The following is a 17,325-nucleotide window of genomic DNA, read 5'->3' as shown; positions in this document are numbered from 1 at the left end:
TGCTATTCCATTAATGCCCACGTACTTTTCAAGTCTGTGTAGGAGTATGCTGTGGTCAATGGTGTCAAATGCAACACTAAGGTCTAGCAGCACCAATAACGAAATACAGCCACGGTCAGACGCTAAAAGCAGATCATTTGTTAACTCTGATCAAAGCAGTCTGTACTGTGACATGATCGAAATCCAGACTGGAATTCTTCATTAATGTCATTCCTTTGGAGGAACTAGACTTTGTAGCCAGTGTTGGAGCGGTCTCATGTGCATCAACCCTAGGGGTATCATCCCCGCCGAGGATGCCATGTGTCCCAGGAGCCTCTGAAATTGTTTCAAGGGGACCGCTGGCAGCTTGAAAGGGTTTAAGTGGTTCAACACTGACTGTGCGCGCTACGTAGTCAGTCGCTCTGTCATGGAGACAGAGTCGAGTTCCATACCGAGAAAAAAGATGCTCTGCACAGGGGAGAGCTTGCTCTTTTCCCGGATGACCTGTAGTCCCAAGCGATCTGGGTGCCGGAGCACCAGGTCCCTGTGTGTACACAACAGATCTTGCGAGTGTGCCAAGAAAAGCCAGTCATCGAGATAGACCACCCGCACACCCTTCTCCCTGCGGACCTTCGTGAGGATTTGTAGGGACAGGGACATATTGGTCTCCTCCTCGACATCCTTTTCTGGGGGTCCGCCTGGTTTGGAGGTACTGGAGCCAGGACCACCACCGAAGTCCCGGGAGCAGATGCCGCAAGGGTTCTTGAAGATCGATGGGAGGCCGAGTTGCTGAGGGTAGGATGTGGCTGATTGCCTCCGTTTGCTTCCTCACTGCCGAGAACTGCTGGGAGAAGTCCTCTACAGTGAAGCAAAACACTTTCGGCATCACGCATCTGCGCAAGGTGCATGGTCTTGCGTACTTCTTGCCAACAGCAGGTTTTTAAGAAAAAGTAATGGGAGCCTGTGCCCCAATAGAGCTTACGTCTAGCAATGCCCCTGGATTCTTTACTGATAACACGCCGGATTCACAAAACTGTTCTTAAGAGAAAATATAATAACTTTCTTAAGAATATTCTTAAGTGCAATTCTAAAGTACTTTAATCTTCATTTCTTCTAAGAATAAAAAGGGCAGTATTTGTCGATGATTATACTATAATAGTAATTTGTAAACCTTGTTTGTGTAAGCATGTAATGTCTTACAGTAAACGGCATTAAAGAGTATTATAAGTATACTTCTTTAGCCTATATACTGTATTACAACATCATAATATTTGTGTATGTAAACATTTTGAAATGTATGTAAAAACACTGTGGATTATCTAATAATGAAGGCTAAATATTGGTAAAGTAAAGCAGTTACTGATCACCATTATTTCAATATGAAATTCATAATTGAAAAGGAAACTCCACCAAATAAATGTAAAAAAACTAATTAATAATAAATAACCCTTTTATTATTCAAGAAAACTGCGTATTTCAACTCATTATATGTACAACAATAAAGCCATTCTCATTGATAGATTTTCAGTTTCTGTTGTCAGTTCAGGATGCAACATTATTAAAAAAACTCACCATAAAAAGCTGTGATTCGGCTATATGTTCTTTCACACAGCCTCATGATAACCATGTGCTTATTCTTCGACAAACTGTGTTCATATTTATATATCCAGACAGTCTATAATAGTGACAGGTTGTTGTAAATGCCGTTTTGTACTCATTTTATTCATGAGTCACCTGTCGTACAGTGCTGCTTCTTCCTGCCACTCAATATAGAGAGTGACACCAAGAGGAGGGATCCCTGCGCCGGGAAAGGGAGACCTCTCGCTCATAGGAAAGCACTGGCGACATTGTCCCACTTAATGAAAGCTAAGGTTTATCCAAGAAGTCGCTCATGTGTGTGGGCCAGAGAAGTACACAGTAGAATGAATAAAGCGGAAACGCTGTTATGTGAAATTTTCATCCCTTGGTTGGGACCCAAGAGAGCATGGGCCCCTTGGCCTGTGGCCACGATGCCCATAATTCACTCTTGGCTCTGATAAATAATACACACACATAAACTTGTATCTGATTGATAAGTGTCTATTTAATTACCACTATATACATTATTTATAACTTTACTTGTAAAAATGCATAGCAGTTAGCATGAAGAGAACTAGAGAAATGTGGGAAGGGGATTGAACAATGTCAAGTGATTTTCTATTACAATTAGGAATATTTAAAGTCTAGAATTTTAAGCAGATCTATTGTATGTTTTCTATAGTTGTTTAAATGTACTATAAGAGGTTATGGATGCTAAAGACAAAGATAAACAATGCCATCAAAAAACCACAAACAGCTGAGGCTCTAGACATCACAACTCGGTCTGTCACCCATGTATCTGCAACAGATAAGGTAATGCAGGTATATTTAATATTGATATATAATAAAAAATATATACAGAAAAAATATGAATTAATCTTAAAAACATTTAACCTGTTGTCTTTAATGACGGATTCAGAGGACCCATAGATATGGATGAGCTGTCATAGAATTCCACAAACCTGCGTCTTCTAGAAGACACACAGTGCTAAAAAAAAAAGAAAAGCTTGAAAAAGAAAGCTTATACAAATCTTTCTAAATATTTTAAATTAAAACCAATACTAGTTTATTCAGATCAATCTTCTTCAATAATCGTTTTTGGAGTTTAACAAATTATTGGCCAGCACTGTAAAAAAATGTAAGTCCGTGACAACCTATTTAAGCAATTCTTTCAAGAAAAAAAAAAATCATAAGATTGACATGAGTAGAAAGAGTTTTAAAAACTCACCGCTGAGCAGTCATTGTCCTTCAAAAGGCAGAGGTGAATGGAACAATGCAAGAAGATGGTTTCAGAGGTTTCAGTGAAGGTAAACATCCTGAAAGAGAACCTGCTTGATGTGGACACACCATTCTGCACCAGATCAACTGTGTCATCTTTTGAATTAGGGCACCTGAGAATATTTGAACATCAATAGAATCTTGTAAATTATTGTAAATGTCTTATATAGCCCAATCATTGTCAAATTCTTACCCAAATCCCATCAATAAATATGAAATATAATAACTCTTACTCTCCAATAATCAGGTCCCATCGGACATGATAAAGAGGGTCATTCACAGGAGTTGCCCAACATGTGTCGATTAGCAATGCAAACTGTTGCCCATCAATTCCATCAACATTAACTTCCACAAAAACCAGGTGGTTCACCTCTATGTTCACACTGCCATTAAAGGGTTGAGAGAACTGCGGATCTTGATATGGAACCATCCTGACCCTATATGTGCCTTGACCAGATGGAATCATCTTGTGCAAATAGCTGTTGAAATGTTCAGTGTTAAGATTACACAAATGTAGTACAAAAACCATAAAACTTTTTTTGTGGAATTGAAGGTTTGTTCCAAAACCAAGAAAAGTTCTCCATAGATAGTTCTTTCTCATGCATTGTTCTGGTAGTCATTGATCCTCACAAGTGATCTAGAGAGCTCCCAGAGCTGAGATACAACTTTATTTATAATCAAAATTTCCCTCCTTGTGGACACGACAGCAAAACAGCAATCACTGTATGTGGTCTAAAGCTTTTTTCAACACATAGCACTATTACTGTCAATATTAATTGTATAAAATAAGAAAGCAGTATGTAAGTCTCACCTCTCCAGAGGGTTGATTTTTGCATTCATGGAAAAGGTTTGTGTTTGAGAATATATACAGGAAAAAGTCAAATTCAGATAACTCATCCTGCTGCTGAGTTGAGTTGATTTCACATTCCCCAAAATAACATTCTCATAGATGAAGTGGGTGCCATTAGCCTGTAGAGTAGTGCCATAACAATAGGACGATTTATTATCACACGTGGATCACAAAAATGGGTGTTTTGGTGTTCTCTTGAAATCTTACAGCTGATGTTTGGCTATGTGGCTAACCTTGTATTTTAAATAAAAGTGTAAATAGTATATGTATTTACATAAAAACTGGGGTTTGTTTATTAATACAAAGCCATTTAGTTTTGAAGGTTCAATCAGTGAAATAATACATGTTAGACTGTAAAATAGAACTTACCACAAGATTTGTACCACACAAATTATTGTTATCAAAACGAAACTCCACTCTGCCATTCCTGACCGTTCCTTTGCAATAAGGATCACGGAGGTGCATGACTTCTGTAGAATAACCATCTTCAAAAAGCTGACAACGGGACAGTGAGAAAATGCCAGAACTGCTCTCACAAATTTCAAAGGAATCTGAAATAAAATAAAAATTAAATTAAATTTCACAGAAAAGAAGAAAACAATTCAGGAAAGACAATATATTTAGAAAAAGTTAATTATCCAACCGTAAGAGTCAGGATTAGATTTGGGATGGCTACAAAAACAGCCGTAGATTCCGTCTTTCTCTCCACACCATTCTCCATCAGTACAATTGACCTCCGCACAGGGGTCTGTTATGGTTAACATGTACAGGAATAGTTCATAGAACAGTATGTACACTTAACTGTAAAAAAATCCTGTTAATTAAATTACATTTTCTTGCAGCTAGGGTGCCAGAAATAAATTGTAAAATAACAGGTTTTCTTTACGGTCCTTTCCTGTAATTTTAGTTTTTGACTGTATTTTAAAAATACGTGAAAGTCTGAAAAACAAATTACAGTTTGTAACATTAAATCTGTAAACAAAATAAATAATGTTTTTTTTTTCAGTTCAAATGGTTACTTTTTGATTTTATTCTTCCATATTTAAGAATATTAGTACTTCAAAAAGCCATCCTTTGCATTTACTTTTCCTTGAAGTCTCACCTGCTTTTAAACCTGTTTTGAAGGAGTACGTGAATTTGACAACATTATTTCAAACTTTTTTTTGTGTTGCATTATCAAAATATATAAATACAGCATCTCCTCAGATGAAAAACATTTCAGACAAGTTAGCCTATGGATGGCAAGAAAAACTTGTTTGTGAGCAGTGCAAGATGAGTAGAATACTTTACCGATGGTTGTGGACACAGATGTTGTTGACTCTGTTGTAGGTGAAGATGTTGTGACGTGTCTCACTTCTGAAATTAGTAACAATATTACATAACAATCTGTCACTCTTCAAAACTAACCTGAGTAACTGTGTATGTATAATTGTGCAGTAAATGTGTACCTGTGCAATACGCCGAGCAGAATGTCGGACTGACAAGCTCGTAGACAAAATAATCCCCTGGACAAGCTTTTACGTGTATGGAATGGGTGGAGTAACAAAAGCACTCATACCAACTAGAAGTGCAGACCTGCCGGTTGACCACTCCCTCTTCAGGCTGTGGGTGATGGCCATTGAGCCACAATGGTTGAGAAGTCCCACATGAGCCTGAAATTACACATGACTCCGGCATCTGAGCATCCTGTCCATATAAGAAAAGTCTATACCAGCCATTCCACTTGAGGTTATAGTCACACGTTCCGTAGCTATATTTATAATAGTAATTATAATTGCTGGAGGATCTCCAAACATCGTCCAGAGTGGTATAGCTGTCACAGGGGTCGACATATGGACTGGTGAATGGAACTAAAACAGAAAATTTTAGGAATGGTTACAAAAAGCTAAGGGATAAAAAACAAAGTAAAAGAAAACTACATATTGCAAGACATTTTCAATTGAACTAAAACCAGGTGTGTTGCACACGTTCAGAAAAGTGAATCCAAAACATTTTGATCACCCCCATGTGGGTGCCTGCAATATGTAGCATAAACCCTGCCACCTCAACATAAACAATTGAACTAAAAAGATAAAACATATTTTGCAAAAGCAGTTTTTGTTTATTTTTAGATCTTAATATGCGGATGTATGTTCAAGTATTCGTTTTCTAATCTTCGTTCATCAATTCCAGTCCAGATTAATTTAAAGAAACAGATGGGGTTCGCCCTTGAGAACCTATCAACTCTGACTACTATAGAAGAGGTCAATGAAATTTGGCGAATGAAATTTGCATATCGGTCTCCGCCCCCGGATACTTGGTATAAAAGGAAGACGGCGTGCAGCATTCATTTACCTTTTGTTCTTCAGAGCCATCGCTCATGACTAAAGAACTTAAACCAAAAGCTTTAAGACAAAGACCGGATCTACGACGTGGAGCAGCGGATCGTCCCTATCCTGCAGCGACCTTCACCTGGGCGTCTCGGCGGTTCCAGAGGTGTTCAGAGATTTTTCAAAAAAAGTCCTTTCAAGGACTGAGCATTTCTCCATGTCCCGCTGTTCTCTTGTGTGCGGCACCCTCATCGAGGAGGGGGACGGACAAGATAGCTGCATCAGGTGTCTGGGCGTCCAGCACGATCCTGAGTTGGCTACCCTCCTCTGTGTCGGAGACCATCACCCAGGCTAGGGCCCCATCTACTAGGCGGTTATATGCCTTTAGATGGCGCCTCTATCGTTCTGGTGTCTCTCTTAACGAGAAGACCCACTGAGGTGCTCAATCGGGATCGTGTTGTCCTTCATAAGAGACTGGAGACTAACATCTCCCCTCCACACTGAATGTGTATGTAGTCGCTATCGCCACTCGTCACGTCTCTAGGGCAGCACGACCTGGTCACCAGGTTGTCAAACTCTCAGGTGGTCACCCTCACTTGGACCGCACGCAGAGTTTCAGCTCTCACCAGCTCTTTGTCTGTTTAGGAGGACAGCAGTAGGGGAAAGCTGTCTCCAAACAGAGACTGGCGCACTGGATCGTGGATGCCGCTACGGCGGCATACCGATCACAAGCAGAGGCGCCTCTCTGGCAGACATTTGTAGAGCTACGGGTTGGGCTAAGTCCAACGCCTTCGCAATGTTTTACAACTTTTCGTAAACCCAGTGTCAGCCCATGTCCTGCGTGGCAACACGTAGGACTGGCATCCGACAGGACGTATGCCTGCAAAAGCCCCCTTCCCACCCTCCAGCAGGCTGGGTCAGTGTGTTATCTACCTCTCTTCTTACCCTACCACATGGCTAAGAACAAGTTTCCCATCCACCTCCCTTCTTACCTAACCACTGCTTAAGAACAGGCATTCCATCCATCACTAAGCAAGCACCCCCTGGGGGTCGGCTGGGCAGAGCAGCCTTCCCCCTTAGGCCGGGAGAACATATGAACTATCACAGATAGCTCTAACCGGACCTAGTGCTACCGGACCTCTGTAACACCCCCTCCGAGGGGTGTTCCGTAAGATGTATCCTCATGAGTTGGTTCCAACTCCTGGTTACCCATGACCATCCCCAGGTGGACCTCCACCTCGTGGTTAACTACTCAGTCCGCAGGTTCCATGCGATCTCCCCCAAGGGCGAGACCATATCTATATCCACTATATTCCTCGTCCTGGGTAAGGAGGTGGCCTCTCCAGCGCAACCCTAATTAAGGAAATCACGCTCGATCCGGATGGCCTCTCGCCAGTAGAGAGCTAAGGCTTCCGTCCGTGAAACGTTACCGGTCAGGGCTGTACCCATCTCTCTCCAAGAAAGCACTGGTACCCCCGACCATCACACTGGAAGGTTACAGTCCCGCAAAATCCTCGTGCTGACACGCCCAGGCCTGCTACCGTCGCTTCGCTAGAGATCGTGACACGATACAGCGTTGTGGTGTTTTCCATAGGAACCCCATCTGTCGGCTCGACACAACTTCGAGAGACCGACAAGAAAGGGAACTTCTTGGTTACGTCTGTAACCTCATTTCCCTAAAGGAGGGAACGAGACGTTGTGTCCCTTATGCCACAACACGTATCGTCCTCTGCTGTAGCCGTGAGAGGCTCTCAGGCTCTTCAGAGCAAAAGGTAAATAAATGCTGCACGCCGTCTTCCTTTTATACCGGAAATCCGGGGGCAGAGACCGGCATGCAAATTTCATTCGCCAAATTTCATTGGCCTCTTCTATAGTAGTCAGAGTTGATTGGTTCTCAAAGCCGAACCCCATCTGTCGGCTCTGAGGGAACTGAGGTTACAGGCGTAATCAGGACGTTTTTACCGGTGGTTGTGAAGGATGAAGTGAACTCTGTTGTAGGTGATAAAGTGGTTGTTTGGTCAGCCCCTGAAAAAAGTGTATATAACCATCCGTCATTTTCAAGTGTAAACCAAGGAAATACTTGAACTTACATTATCACATATCACATTGTTAATGCTTCTTTATTATTATTATTTTTTAAACCCATGTCTATAAGCCTTTAAGGAAATGTAACCGTTTATTCATTTTTACATTTTAAGTTCTTAAGAACTACACCTATCATAGTTGTAAGATGAATGATAAAGATGTATGAAAATAATAATAAATTTGATAAAAAAAAAATATCTAGCTTTATTATTATTTATTAATTCATTTAATTAAAGTGTAAAGTACTTACCAGTGGTTGTGGGGGGAACAGATGTAGTGAGATCTCTAACCTCTGAAATATAACTATGAGTCATTTTTAAGTTTAAATCAAATAACCACTCATTGTAAAAGTGTCAATGTCTCTACCTGTGCAGTACGCAGAACATGAGGTTGGACTGATAAGCTCATAGACATAGTAATCCCCTGGGCAAGCTTTAACTTGAATGGAGTAGGAGTAACCACAGCACCCATTCCAATAAGAAGAACCGCAGACCTGCCGGGTGACCACACCCTCTTCAGGCTGTGGGTGATGGCCATGGAGCCACAATGGTTGAGAAGTCCCACATGAGCCTGAACTTACACATGACTCAGGGATCTGAGCATCCTGTCCATAATAGAAAAGTCTATACCAGCCAGTCCAGTTCATGTTATAGTCACAAATTCCATGGTAATAATAAAAGTTATTATAATTCCTGGTGGATCTCCAAAAATCATACAGACTGGTATAGCTGTCACACGGGTTGACATTTGGACTGGTGAGAGGAACTGTAAAAGATTTTTTTACAGGATGTTTAAAAGTGGCTTAAACGAAAAAAGTTGTTTTAGAAATCACAAAGTCAATAAAACAACATATTGACATTTTCCATTAAAGTCAAACCAGGTGTTCTGCACATGTCCTGAAAAATATACCCAAAACATATTGATCGACCTCAGATGGCTGTTATTAGTGGTGAAATTTGGCACCAAACAGGTCATCTGGTTTGCTAGGAAAACAGTTCTGCACAATTAATTAAAACGTGAAAATCGTTCAATAAACATGTATTTCAGAACAGTTATCAAGTGACTCTATTTAAAATACAATGTAATTCAATTATTGTTGGTGAAAATCGGCACTAAACCGATAATCTGGTTTGGAATAAAGTCCTGCTACAATTAATTAAAAATTCTAAATGGAATATTATTCAATAAACGTGTCTTTGTTATCTTAATGGGAGATTTAGAAAATAGTACAATACATTACCAGTGGTTGTGATGGGCTCAGATGTGGACTCTGGGGTTGTTGTTGCCCCTGTCATCGTAGCTGAAGTTGTTGAGGGATGTTGAAAATTGTTCAATAAAAGTTACTCTTGTCATGTTAATGGCATATTTAGAAAATAGCACTACACTTTACCAGTGGTTGTGATGGGCTCAGATGCGGGCTCTTGGGTTGTTGTTGCACCTGTTGTTGAGGGATCAAGGATTTCAATTTCTAATATGAGTAGAGATTCAGTCATTTTAAAAACAGGTCGAGTAACTCTATTTAAATACAATGCAAAAATTCAATGTTACCGGCTTTTTTAAATAATTTAAAATGCAGTGAAGCATGTTAAATATAGAGCGAAAAACTCCAAATGTAACTCTGGTAATGTGAAATAACATAAAAATATGTACATTTATTTTAAGAAAAATATGTTATTTAATGTTTTTATGACTCCCCAGCTGCCATAAAATCAGAATCATAAAGAGCTTTATTGCCAAGTATGTTTGCAAATACAAGAAATTTGTTTTGGTGACAGGAGCATCCAGTACACAGAATCAGCAACAACACACGGAGACTATCAAACAATAGAATACAGTTACACAGATGATTTAAATAAGGGCCTATGGGTATACAAAAATTAAGAAATACAATACAATAAACATTAAAGCTATGGAGAGTAAAATTAAGTGTGTAAGTAAATATGTACAAGTAAAAAATAAGAATAGACTATTGTATTAATAGGTATGCGTTATATACAGCAGAATGAAATATAATTTACAGAGGAAGTTGTATAAAACAACTTCTCCCTCCTTGAACTGCCACCTTACCGTGGTGGAGGGGTTTGAGTACCCGAAAGACCCTAGGAGCTATGTTGTCAGGGGCTATATGCCCCTGGTAGGGTCTCCCAAGGCAAACAGGTTCTAGGCGACGGGTCAGACTAAGAGCGGTTCAAAAACCCTTATGATGACAAGTAATTGGAGGACCGTGACGTTGCCTGGCAACGCAGCCGGGGCCCCACCCTGGAGCCAGGCCTGGGGTTGGGGCTCGTATGCGAGCGCCTGGTGGTCGGGCCCCCCCATGGGGTCCGGCCGGGCTCTGCCCGAAGGAGCGATGTGGGGCCACCCTCCCGTGGAACCACCACCTGCAGGAGGGACCGTAAGGGGTCAGTGCTTAGTGGATCGGGCGGATGTCGAAGGCAGGGACCTCGACAACCCTATCCCTGGACGCGGAATCCAGCTCTAGGGTCATGGAACGTCACCTCTCTGGCGGGGAAGGAGCCTGAGATTGTGCGCGAGGTTCAGAGATTCCGACAAGAGGTAGTTGGGATCACCTCTACGCACAGCTTGGGCTCTGGAACCACACTCCTCGAGAGAGGATGGACTCTTCACCACTCTGGAGTTGCCCATGGTGAGAGGCGGCGGGCTGGTGTGGGTTTTCTTATAGCCCCCCAGCTCAGCCGCCATATGTGTTGGAGTTTACCCCAATGGGTAAACCCCGAAGAGGGTCGCTTCCCTGCGCCTTCGGGTCGGGGATAGATCTCTCACTGTTGTGTGCGTCTATGGGCCAAACGGCAGTGTAAAGTACCCGGCCTTCTTGGAGACTCTGGGAGGGGTGCTGGAAAGCGCTTCAACTGGGGACTCCGTCGTTCTGCTGGGGGACTTCAACCCCCACGTAGGCAGCGACAGTGAGACCTGGAGGGGCGTGATTGGGAGGAACGGCCCCCCTGATCTGAACCAGAGTGGTGTTCTGTTATTGGACTTCTGTGCTAGTTACAGCTTTTCCATAACGAACACCATGTTCAAGCATAAGGGTGTCCATCAGTGCAAATGGCACCAGGACACCCTTGGCCGGAGGTCGATGATCGACTTTGTGGTTGTTTCATCTGACCTCCGGTCGTATGTCTTGGACACTCAGGTGAAAAGAGGGGCGGAGCTGTCAACTGATAACCACCTGGTGGTGAGTTGGATCCAATGGCAGGGGAGGAAGCTGGACAGACTCGGCAGACCCAAACATACTTTGAGGATCTGTTGGGAACGTTTGGCCGAATCCCCTGTCAGAGAGATCTTCAACTTCCACCTCCGGCAGAGCTTTGACCAGATCCCTAGGGAGTCTGGAGATATTGAGTCCGAGTGGACCATGTTCTCCACCTCCATTGTCAACGCGGCCACTCGGAGCTGTGGCCGTAAGGTCTCCGGTGCCTGTCGAGGCGGCAATCTCCGAAACCGGTGGTGTACACCGGAAGTAAGGGATGCCGTCAAGCTGAAGAATGAGTCCTATCGGGCCTGGCTGGCTTGTGGGACTCCCGAGGCAGCTGACGGGTACCGATAGGCCAAGCCGACTGCAGCCCGGGTGGGTTGGGGAGGCAAAAACTCGGGCCTGGGAGGAGTTTGGTGAGGCCATGGAGAAGGACTATCGGTCGGCCTCGAAGAGATTCTGGCAAACCGTCCGGCGTCTCAGGAGGGGGAAGCAGTGCCCTACCAATGCTGTTTACAGTGGAGGGAGGCAGCTGTTGACCTCGACCGGGGATATCATCGGGCGGTGGAAGGAATACTTCGGGGATCTCCACAATCCCGCCATCACGTCTTCCCTTGAGGAAGCAGAGGCTGAGGGCTCGGAGGTGGACTCGTCCATCACCCGGGCTGAAGTCACCGAGGTAGTCAAGAAACTTCTCGGTGGCAGGGCTCCGGGGGTGGATGAGATTTGCCCTGAGTAACTCAATTCTCTGGATGTTGTGGGGCTGTCTTGGCTGACACGCGTGTGGTTTTCGTCCCGGTCTTGGAACACTGGACCAGCTCTATACTCTCTCCAGGGTGCTGGATGGTTAGTGGGAGTTTGCCCAACCAATCAACATGTGTTTTGTGGATTTGGAGAAGGCATTCGACTGTGTCCCTCGCGGCATCTTGTGGAGGGTGCTCTGGGAGTATGGGATTCGGGACCCTTTGCTAAGGGCTATCCGGTCCCTGTACGACCGGAGCAGGAGCTTGGTTCGCATTGTCGACAGTAAGTCAGACTTGTTCCTGGTGCATGTTGGAAACCGGCAGGGCTGCCCTTTGTTGCCGGTTCTGTTCATAATTTTTATGGACAGAATTTCTAGGCGCAGTCAGGTGCCGGAGGGCGTCGGGTTTGGGGACCATACCATTTCATCTCTGCTTTTTGGGGATGATGTCGTCGTGCTGGCCCCATCAGACCAGGACCTTCAGCATGCACTGGGACGGTGGGGGGGGGGCTGGGATAAGAATCAGCACCTCCAAATCTGAGGCCATGATTCTCATTAGGAAAAGGGTGGCTTGCTCACTTCAGGTAGGTGGAGAGTTCCTGCCTCAAGTGGAGGAGTTCAATTATCTGGGGGTCTTGTTCACGAGTGAGGGAAGGATGGAACGGGAGATTGACAGACGGATCGGTGCAGCTTCTGCAGTAATGCTGTCGCTGTACCGGTCTGTCGTGGTGAAGAAGGAGCTGAGCCGCAAGGCGAAGCTCTCAATTTACCGGTCAATCTACATTCCTACTCTCACCTATGGTCATGAGCTGTGGGTCATGACCGAAAGGATAAGATCCCGGATAAAGGTGGCCGAAATGAGCTTTCTCCACAGGGTGGCTGGGTGATCCCTTAGAGATAGGGTGAGAAGCTTGGTCACTCTGGAGGAGCTCATAGTAGAGTCCGCTGCTCCTCCATATCGAGAGGGGACAGCTGAGGTGGCTCGGCATCTTTTCCGGATGCCCCCTGGACGTCTTCCCGGGAAGGTATTCCGGGCATGTCCCACTGGGAGGAGACCCCGGGGAAGACCTAGGACACGCTGGAGGGACTTTGTCTCCCGGCTGGCCTGGGAACGCCTCTGTGTCCCCCCGGAAGAGCTGGAGGAAGTGTCTAGGGAGAGGGAAGTCTGGGCATCCCTGCTCAGACTGCTGCCCCCGGGACCCGGCCCAAGATAAGCGGAAGAAAATGGATGAATGGATGGAGTTGTATAAAAATAAATAATGTATTATCTGCAGGATATATTTAAAATTGCACTTTATTATTATTGCAGAGAGTTAATTGCATGTAATTTTTTTGCACGCAAGTTCTTAATTGCATGTAAAAAAACATTTAACTGGTAGATGGCCTGAGGGAAGAATCTAATTTTGTGCTGACCAGACGGAAGCATTATGAAGAGATGATGGCTTGGATGTGAGAGGTCCAGGGTGATTTTATGAGCCCTTTTCCTCACTCTGGATGTATACAGTTCATGGAGGGTGGTCAAGGGAGCACCAAAGATTGTCTGAACCGTCCTCTGTGGTCTTCTGATGTTAGGGTTAGGGTGACAGACTCTATGACTGCGGAGTAAAACTGTTTTAATAGAGTTTGTTGAAGGTGGTACTGATGATAAGAAGTTCAGCTGATGTAAGAAGTTCAACCTCTGCTGGGCTTTTTTAGCTATAGAGTCAATGTGATTGTCCCACTTCAGGTCCTGAGAGATGGTGGTGCCCAGGAACCTGAATGACTCCACTGCTGCCACAATGCTCTTCATGATGGTGATAGGGGGGAGTGCAGGGGGGTTTCTCCTGAAGTCCACAATCGTCTCCACTGTTTTAAGCGTGTTCAGCTCAAAGTTGTTATGACTGCACCAGACAGACAGCTGCTCAACCTCCTGTCTGTAAGCAGACTCTTCCCCATTCTGGATGAGGCCAATGAGTATGGTGTCGTCTGCGAACTTCAGAAGATTGACAGAATGTTCCTGGGCAGTGCAGTCATTTGTGTACAGGGAGAAGAGCAGTGGAGAGAAAATGCATCCCTGGGGGGCGCCAGTGCTGATTGTGCGAGTGCTGGATGTGAGTTTTCCCTATTCTCACTAGCTGTTGCCTGTCCGTCAGAAAGCTGGTGATCCACTGACAGATAGAGCCAGGAACAGATAGCTGGGTTAACTTTGTCTGGAGCAGTGATGGGATGATGGTGTTGAAAGCGGAGCTGAAGTCCACAAACAGTATCCTTACATAGGTCCCTGGTCTATCGTCAACAGACCTGTTTGCTCTGTAGGCAAACTACGGGGGTCCAGTAAGGGTTCTGTGATGTCCTTTAGATAAGCCAATACCAGTCTCTCGAATGATTTTAGGACCACAGATGTGAGAGCGACGGTAGTCATTCAGTCCTGTGATTTTGGGTCCCTTTTTGTCGGTCTCTCGACGTTGTGTCCAGGCAGGAAAAAAGACGGAGCCAACCTTCCCTCCGGGGACCTTCCCTCCGGGGACCTTCCCTCCGGGGACCTTCCCTCGGGGGACCTTCCCTCGGGGACCTTCCCCTCCTTCCCTCAGACCCCCCCGCGACATATGGTTAGCTCCGCCAGCCAACGAACCACCCCCCGTGGGAATGGTGATGCAGACCGTCCCCTTGGTCCCCCGTCACAGTCCCTGGGAGCTCGAGAGCTGGGATAAGGTGAACCAGGCAGTGATCAGACAGTCCTAAAGATGCTCTAGGGACAGAGCGATATGCAGCGGGGTAAAGCAGGGAGAGCTCGCTCTTTGCGGAGCTGTAACTAAGGGACCGTGAGAAAAGTGTGAGCTTTCTTCATTGTGGTGTAGAAAAGATCCAACATATTTTTGCCTCTGGTAGGAAATGGGATGTGTTTTCTGTATTTTGGCTATATTTTTGATTGAGGGTGAGTTTTGCATGTTTAAAGTCGCCAAGAATAATGATAACAGCTCACGTTCGCTCAGTCTCCCCTCAAATGTTAAATACATAAAGATATGCATTTTTATAAAATGTTTGCTTGAAATAAAGTTCTGCAACAATTGATTAAAACGTGAAAATTGAAAAATGTTCAATAAACGTTACTCTCTTGTCATATTAATGGCATATTTAGAAAATAGTACAATGCTTTACCAGTGGTTGTGACAGGCTCAGATGTGGACTCTGGGGATGTTGTTGTCCAGTTTGTTGTAGCTGAAGTTGTTGAGGGATCAAGGCTTCCAATTTCTAATATGAGAAAGAGTTTCAGTCATTTGACTATTAACATACAAGGCAAAAATTATATTTTACAGGATTTTAAAAAATAAGTTTGAATGCAGTGAAGCCTGTTAACATTACAGGAAAAAACTCTAAATGTAAGGCTGCTAATGTGAAATAACATGCAAAATATGTACAATTATTTTACAAAAAAATATGTTATTTAATGTTTTTCTGACACACCAGCTGCCATAAAATGATAGCTTCTTAAAGGTTTTTTTACAAAATCCAATGTTTGTTTGCTGACACTTAAATTCGGCATGTTTAGAAAAATCTACTATAGCATATTCACAAAAATGTGACAAAAAATGTTTATAAATCCCCACACATTAAAGAACACGTAAGGCACAATGGACCCACTAAGTCTACTCTCAAATGATGAACACATAAACGTATGCATTTTTATGAATGCAATTATTTGTGGTGAAAATGTGGACCAAACCGGTCATCTGGATGGCTAGGAATAAAGTTCTGCTACAATTAATAAAAAATTGAAAATGGACAATGATTCAATAAAATGTGTCCCGGAACCAGGAACACATCCAACAACAAATGATGTACTTGTTGCATCAAAGAGTGCAGAACAGTACTCTACTCTCAGCCAGTCTTGTCTCTTTGTTCCAAGGTTACCGCAGGATGCAGTTCATGCCCAGACCTGATGGCAGAGCTGAGAATGGGAAGCGGTGACCTGACAAGTGCTAAGAGGATAGAGCTGGATAAAGGACGCGACAACTTTGTTTTTTTCTAAAACATTTCAAATGCTATTAGATTGTTAATGATAATCTTTAATTTTTATATTTTTATTAAGCCTTGTTGTGCAAGCACTGATGAGCTTGTGCAGAGGCAGCAGCTTTTGCCAGAGGGGAACTGGAATCCCCTGGTTGGGCCTGGGTTCCCCTGAGGTTTTTTTTCTCGATGGGAGTTTTGGGTTCCTCACCACCGTTTGCATATTGTTTTGCACTATCTGCCTGGCCGGGGGGGCTGCTTTAGAATTCATACTTGTATTAAATGTGTCTCATGTACAGCTGCTTTGTAACAATGAAAATTGTAAAAAGCGCTATATAAATAAAGTTGAGTTGAGTTGAGTTGAGTGTCTCTTGTCATCTTATTTGCAGATTTAGAAAGTAGGACAATACTTTACCAGTGGTTGTGACGTACTCAGATGTGGACTCTGGGGTTGGCTCTGTTGTTGTAGCTGAATTTGTTGAGGGATCAAAGCTTACAATTTCTAATATGAGAAAGAGTTTTAGTCATTATAAAAAAAGGTAGCAAGAGACTATTTAACTTCAATGAAAAAATTCAATTATTGGTGGTGAAACTGGGAACCAAACCAGTCATCTGGTTTGCATGGAATACAATCCTGCTACAATTAATAAAAAATTGAAAATTGACAAATATTCAACAAAAGTGTCTTTTGTCATATTGATGGCATATTTAGAATAGCACAATACTTTACCTGTGGTTGTGACGGGCCCAGATGTGGACTCTGGGGTTGTTGTTGCCCCTGTTGTAGTAGCTGAAGTTGTTGAGGGATCAAGGCTTCCAATTTCTAATATGAGAAAGAGTTTCAGTCATTTTAAACTCAGGTATTAAGTGACTCTATTTAAATACAATGTGAAAATTAAATTATTGTTTGTGAAAATGGGCACCAAACCGATCATCTGGTTTACTTGGAAAACAGTCCTGCTTCAATTCATTAAAACGTGAAAATTGAAAAATTGTTCAAAACACGTTACTCTTGTCAAATTAATGGCATATAAAGAATAGTACAATACTTTACCTGTGGTTGTGACGGGCTCAGATGTGGACTCTGGGGTTGTTGTTGCCCCTGTCATTGTAGCTGAAGTTGTTGAGGGATCAAGGCTTCCAATTTCTAATATGAGAAAGAGTTTCAGTCATTTTAAAAACAGGTAGCAAGACACTCTATTAAAATACAATGTGAAAATTAAATTATTGTTGGTGAAAATAGGCACCAAACCGATAATCTGGTTTGCTTGGAATAAAGTCCTGCTACTATTAATTAAAATTC

At 43.3% G+C, this 17,325-nt stretch overlaps 1 protein-coding gene across 4 annotated transcripts; it reads right to left on the bottom strand.

Moving 5' to 3' along the window:
- Positions 1 to 1,909: 1,909 nt before the first annotated feature.
- LOC130439059 (pancreatic secretory granule membrane major glycoprotein GP2-like) lies at positions 1,910 to 15,261 on the bottom strand. Of its 4 annotated transcripts, none has more exons than XM_056771470.1 (15): positions 15,174 to 15,261; positions 9,470 to 9,517; positions 9,320 to 9,379; positions 8,446 to 8,844; positions 8,330 to 8,371; positions 7,957 to 8,019; positions 5,134 to 5,535; positions 4,976 to 5,041; positions 4,329 to 4,433; positions 4,055 to 4,236; positions 3,647 to 3,804; positions 3,069 to 3,314; positions 2,786 to 2,948; positions 2,452 to 2,545; positions 1,910 to 2,356 (listed from the first exon to the last, which is right to left on the bottom strand). In XM_056771470.1, the coding sequence occupies exons 3-15, from the start codon at positions 9,372 to 9,374 to the stop codon at positions 2,253 to 2,255; spliced, it is 2,079 nt and encodes a 692-aa protein (XP_056627448.1). In that variant the 5' UTR covers positions 9,375 to 9,379; positions 9,470 to 9,517; positions 15,174 to 15,261; the 3' UTR covers positions 1,910 to 2,252. The 4 variants fall into 4 exon arrangements, with proteins under 4 accessions (XP_056627448.1, XP_056627450.1, XP_056627449.1 ...); XM_056771472.1 differs by having other exon boundaries at positions 5,134 to 5,337; XM_056771471.1 differs by lacking the exon at positions 7,957 to 8,019.
- Positions 15,262 to 17,325: the final 2,064 nt, after the last annotated feature.

Source organism: Triplophysa dalaica, chromosome 17 (genome assembly GCF_015846415.1).
Source record: "Triplophysa dalaica isolate WHDGS20190420 chromosome 17, ASM1584641v1, whole genome shotgun sequence".
NCBI classification, from domain to species: domain Eukaryota; kingdom Metazoa; phylum Chordata; class Actinopteri; order Cypriniformes; family Nemacheilidae; genus Triplophysa; species Triplophysa dalaica.
Note: the sequence above shows the minus strand (reverse complement) of the source record. Positions and strands in the feature narration are given on the sequence as shown.

Coding starts and splice junctions, on each gene's coding strand:
- LOC130439059 (XM_056771470.1), bottom strand. CDS start 9,374: ATGACAGGGGCAACAACAACCCCAGAGTCCACATCTGAGCCCATCACA. Junction 2,546..2,785: donor AGGACAATGACTGCTCAGCG/GTGAGTTTTTAA, acceptor TTTTTTTTTTAG/CACTGTGTGTCTTCTAGAAG. Junction 2,357..2,451: donor TCCGTCATTAAAGACAACAG/GTTAAATGTTTT, acceptor TATCTGTTGCAG/ATACATGGGTGACAGACCGA.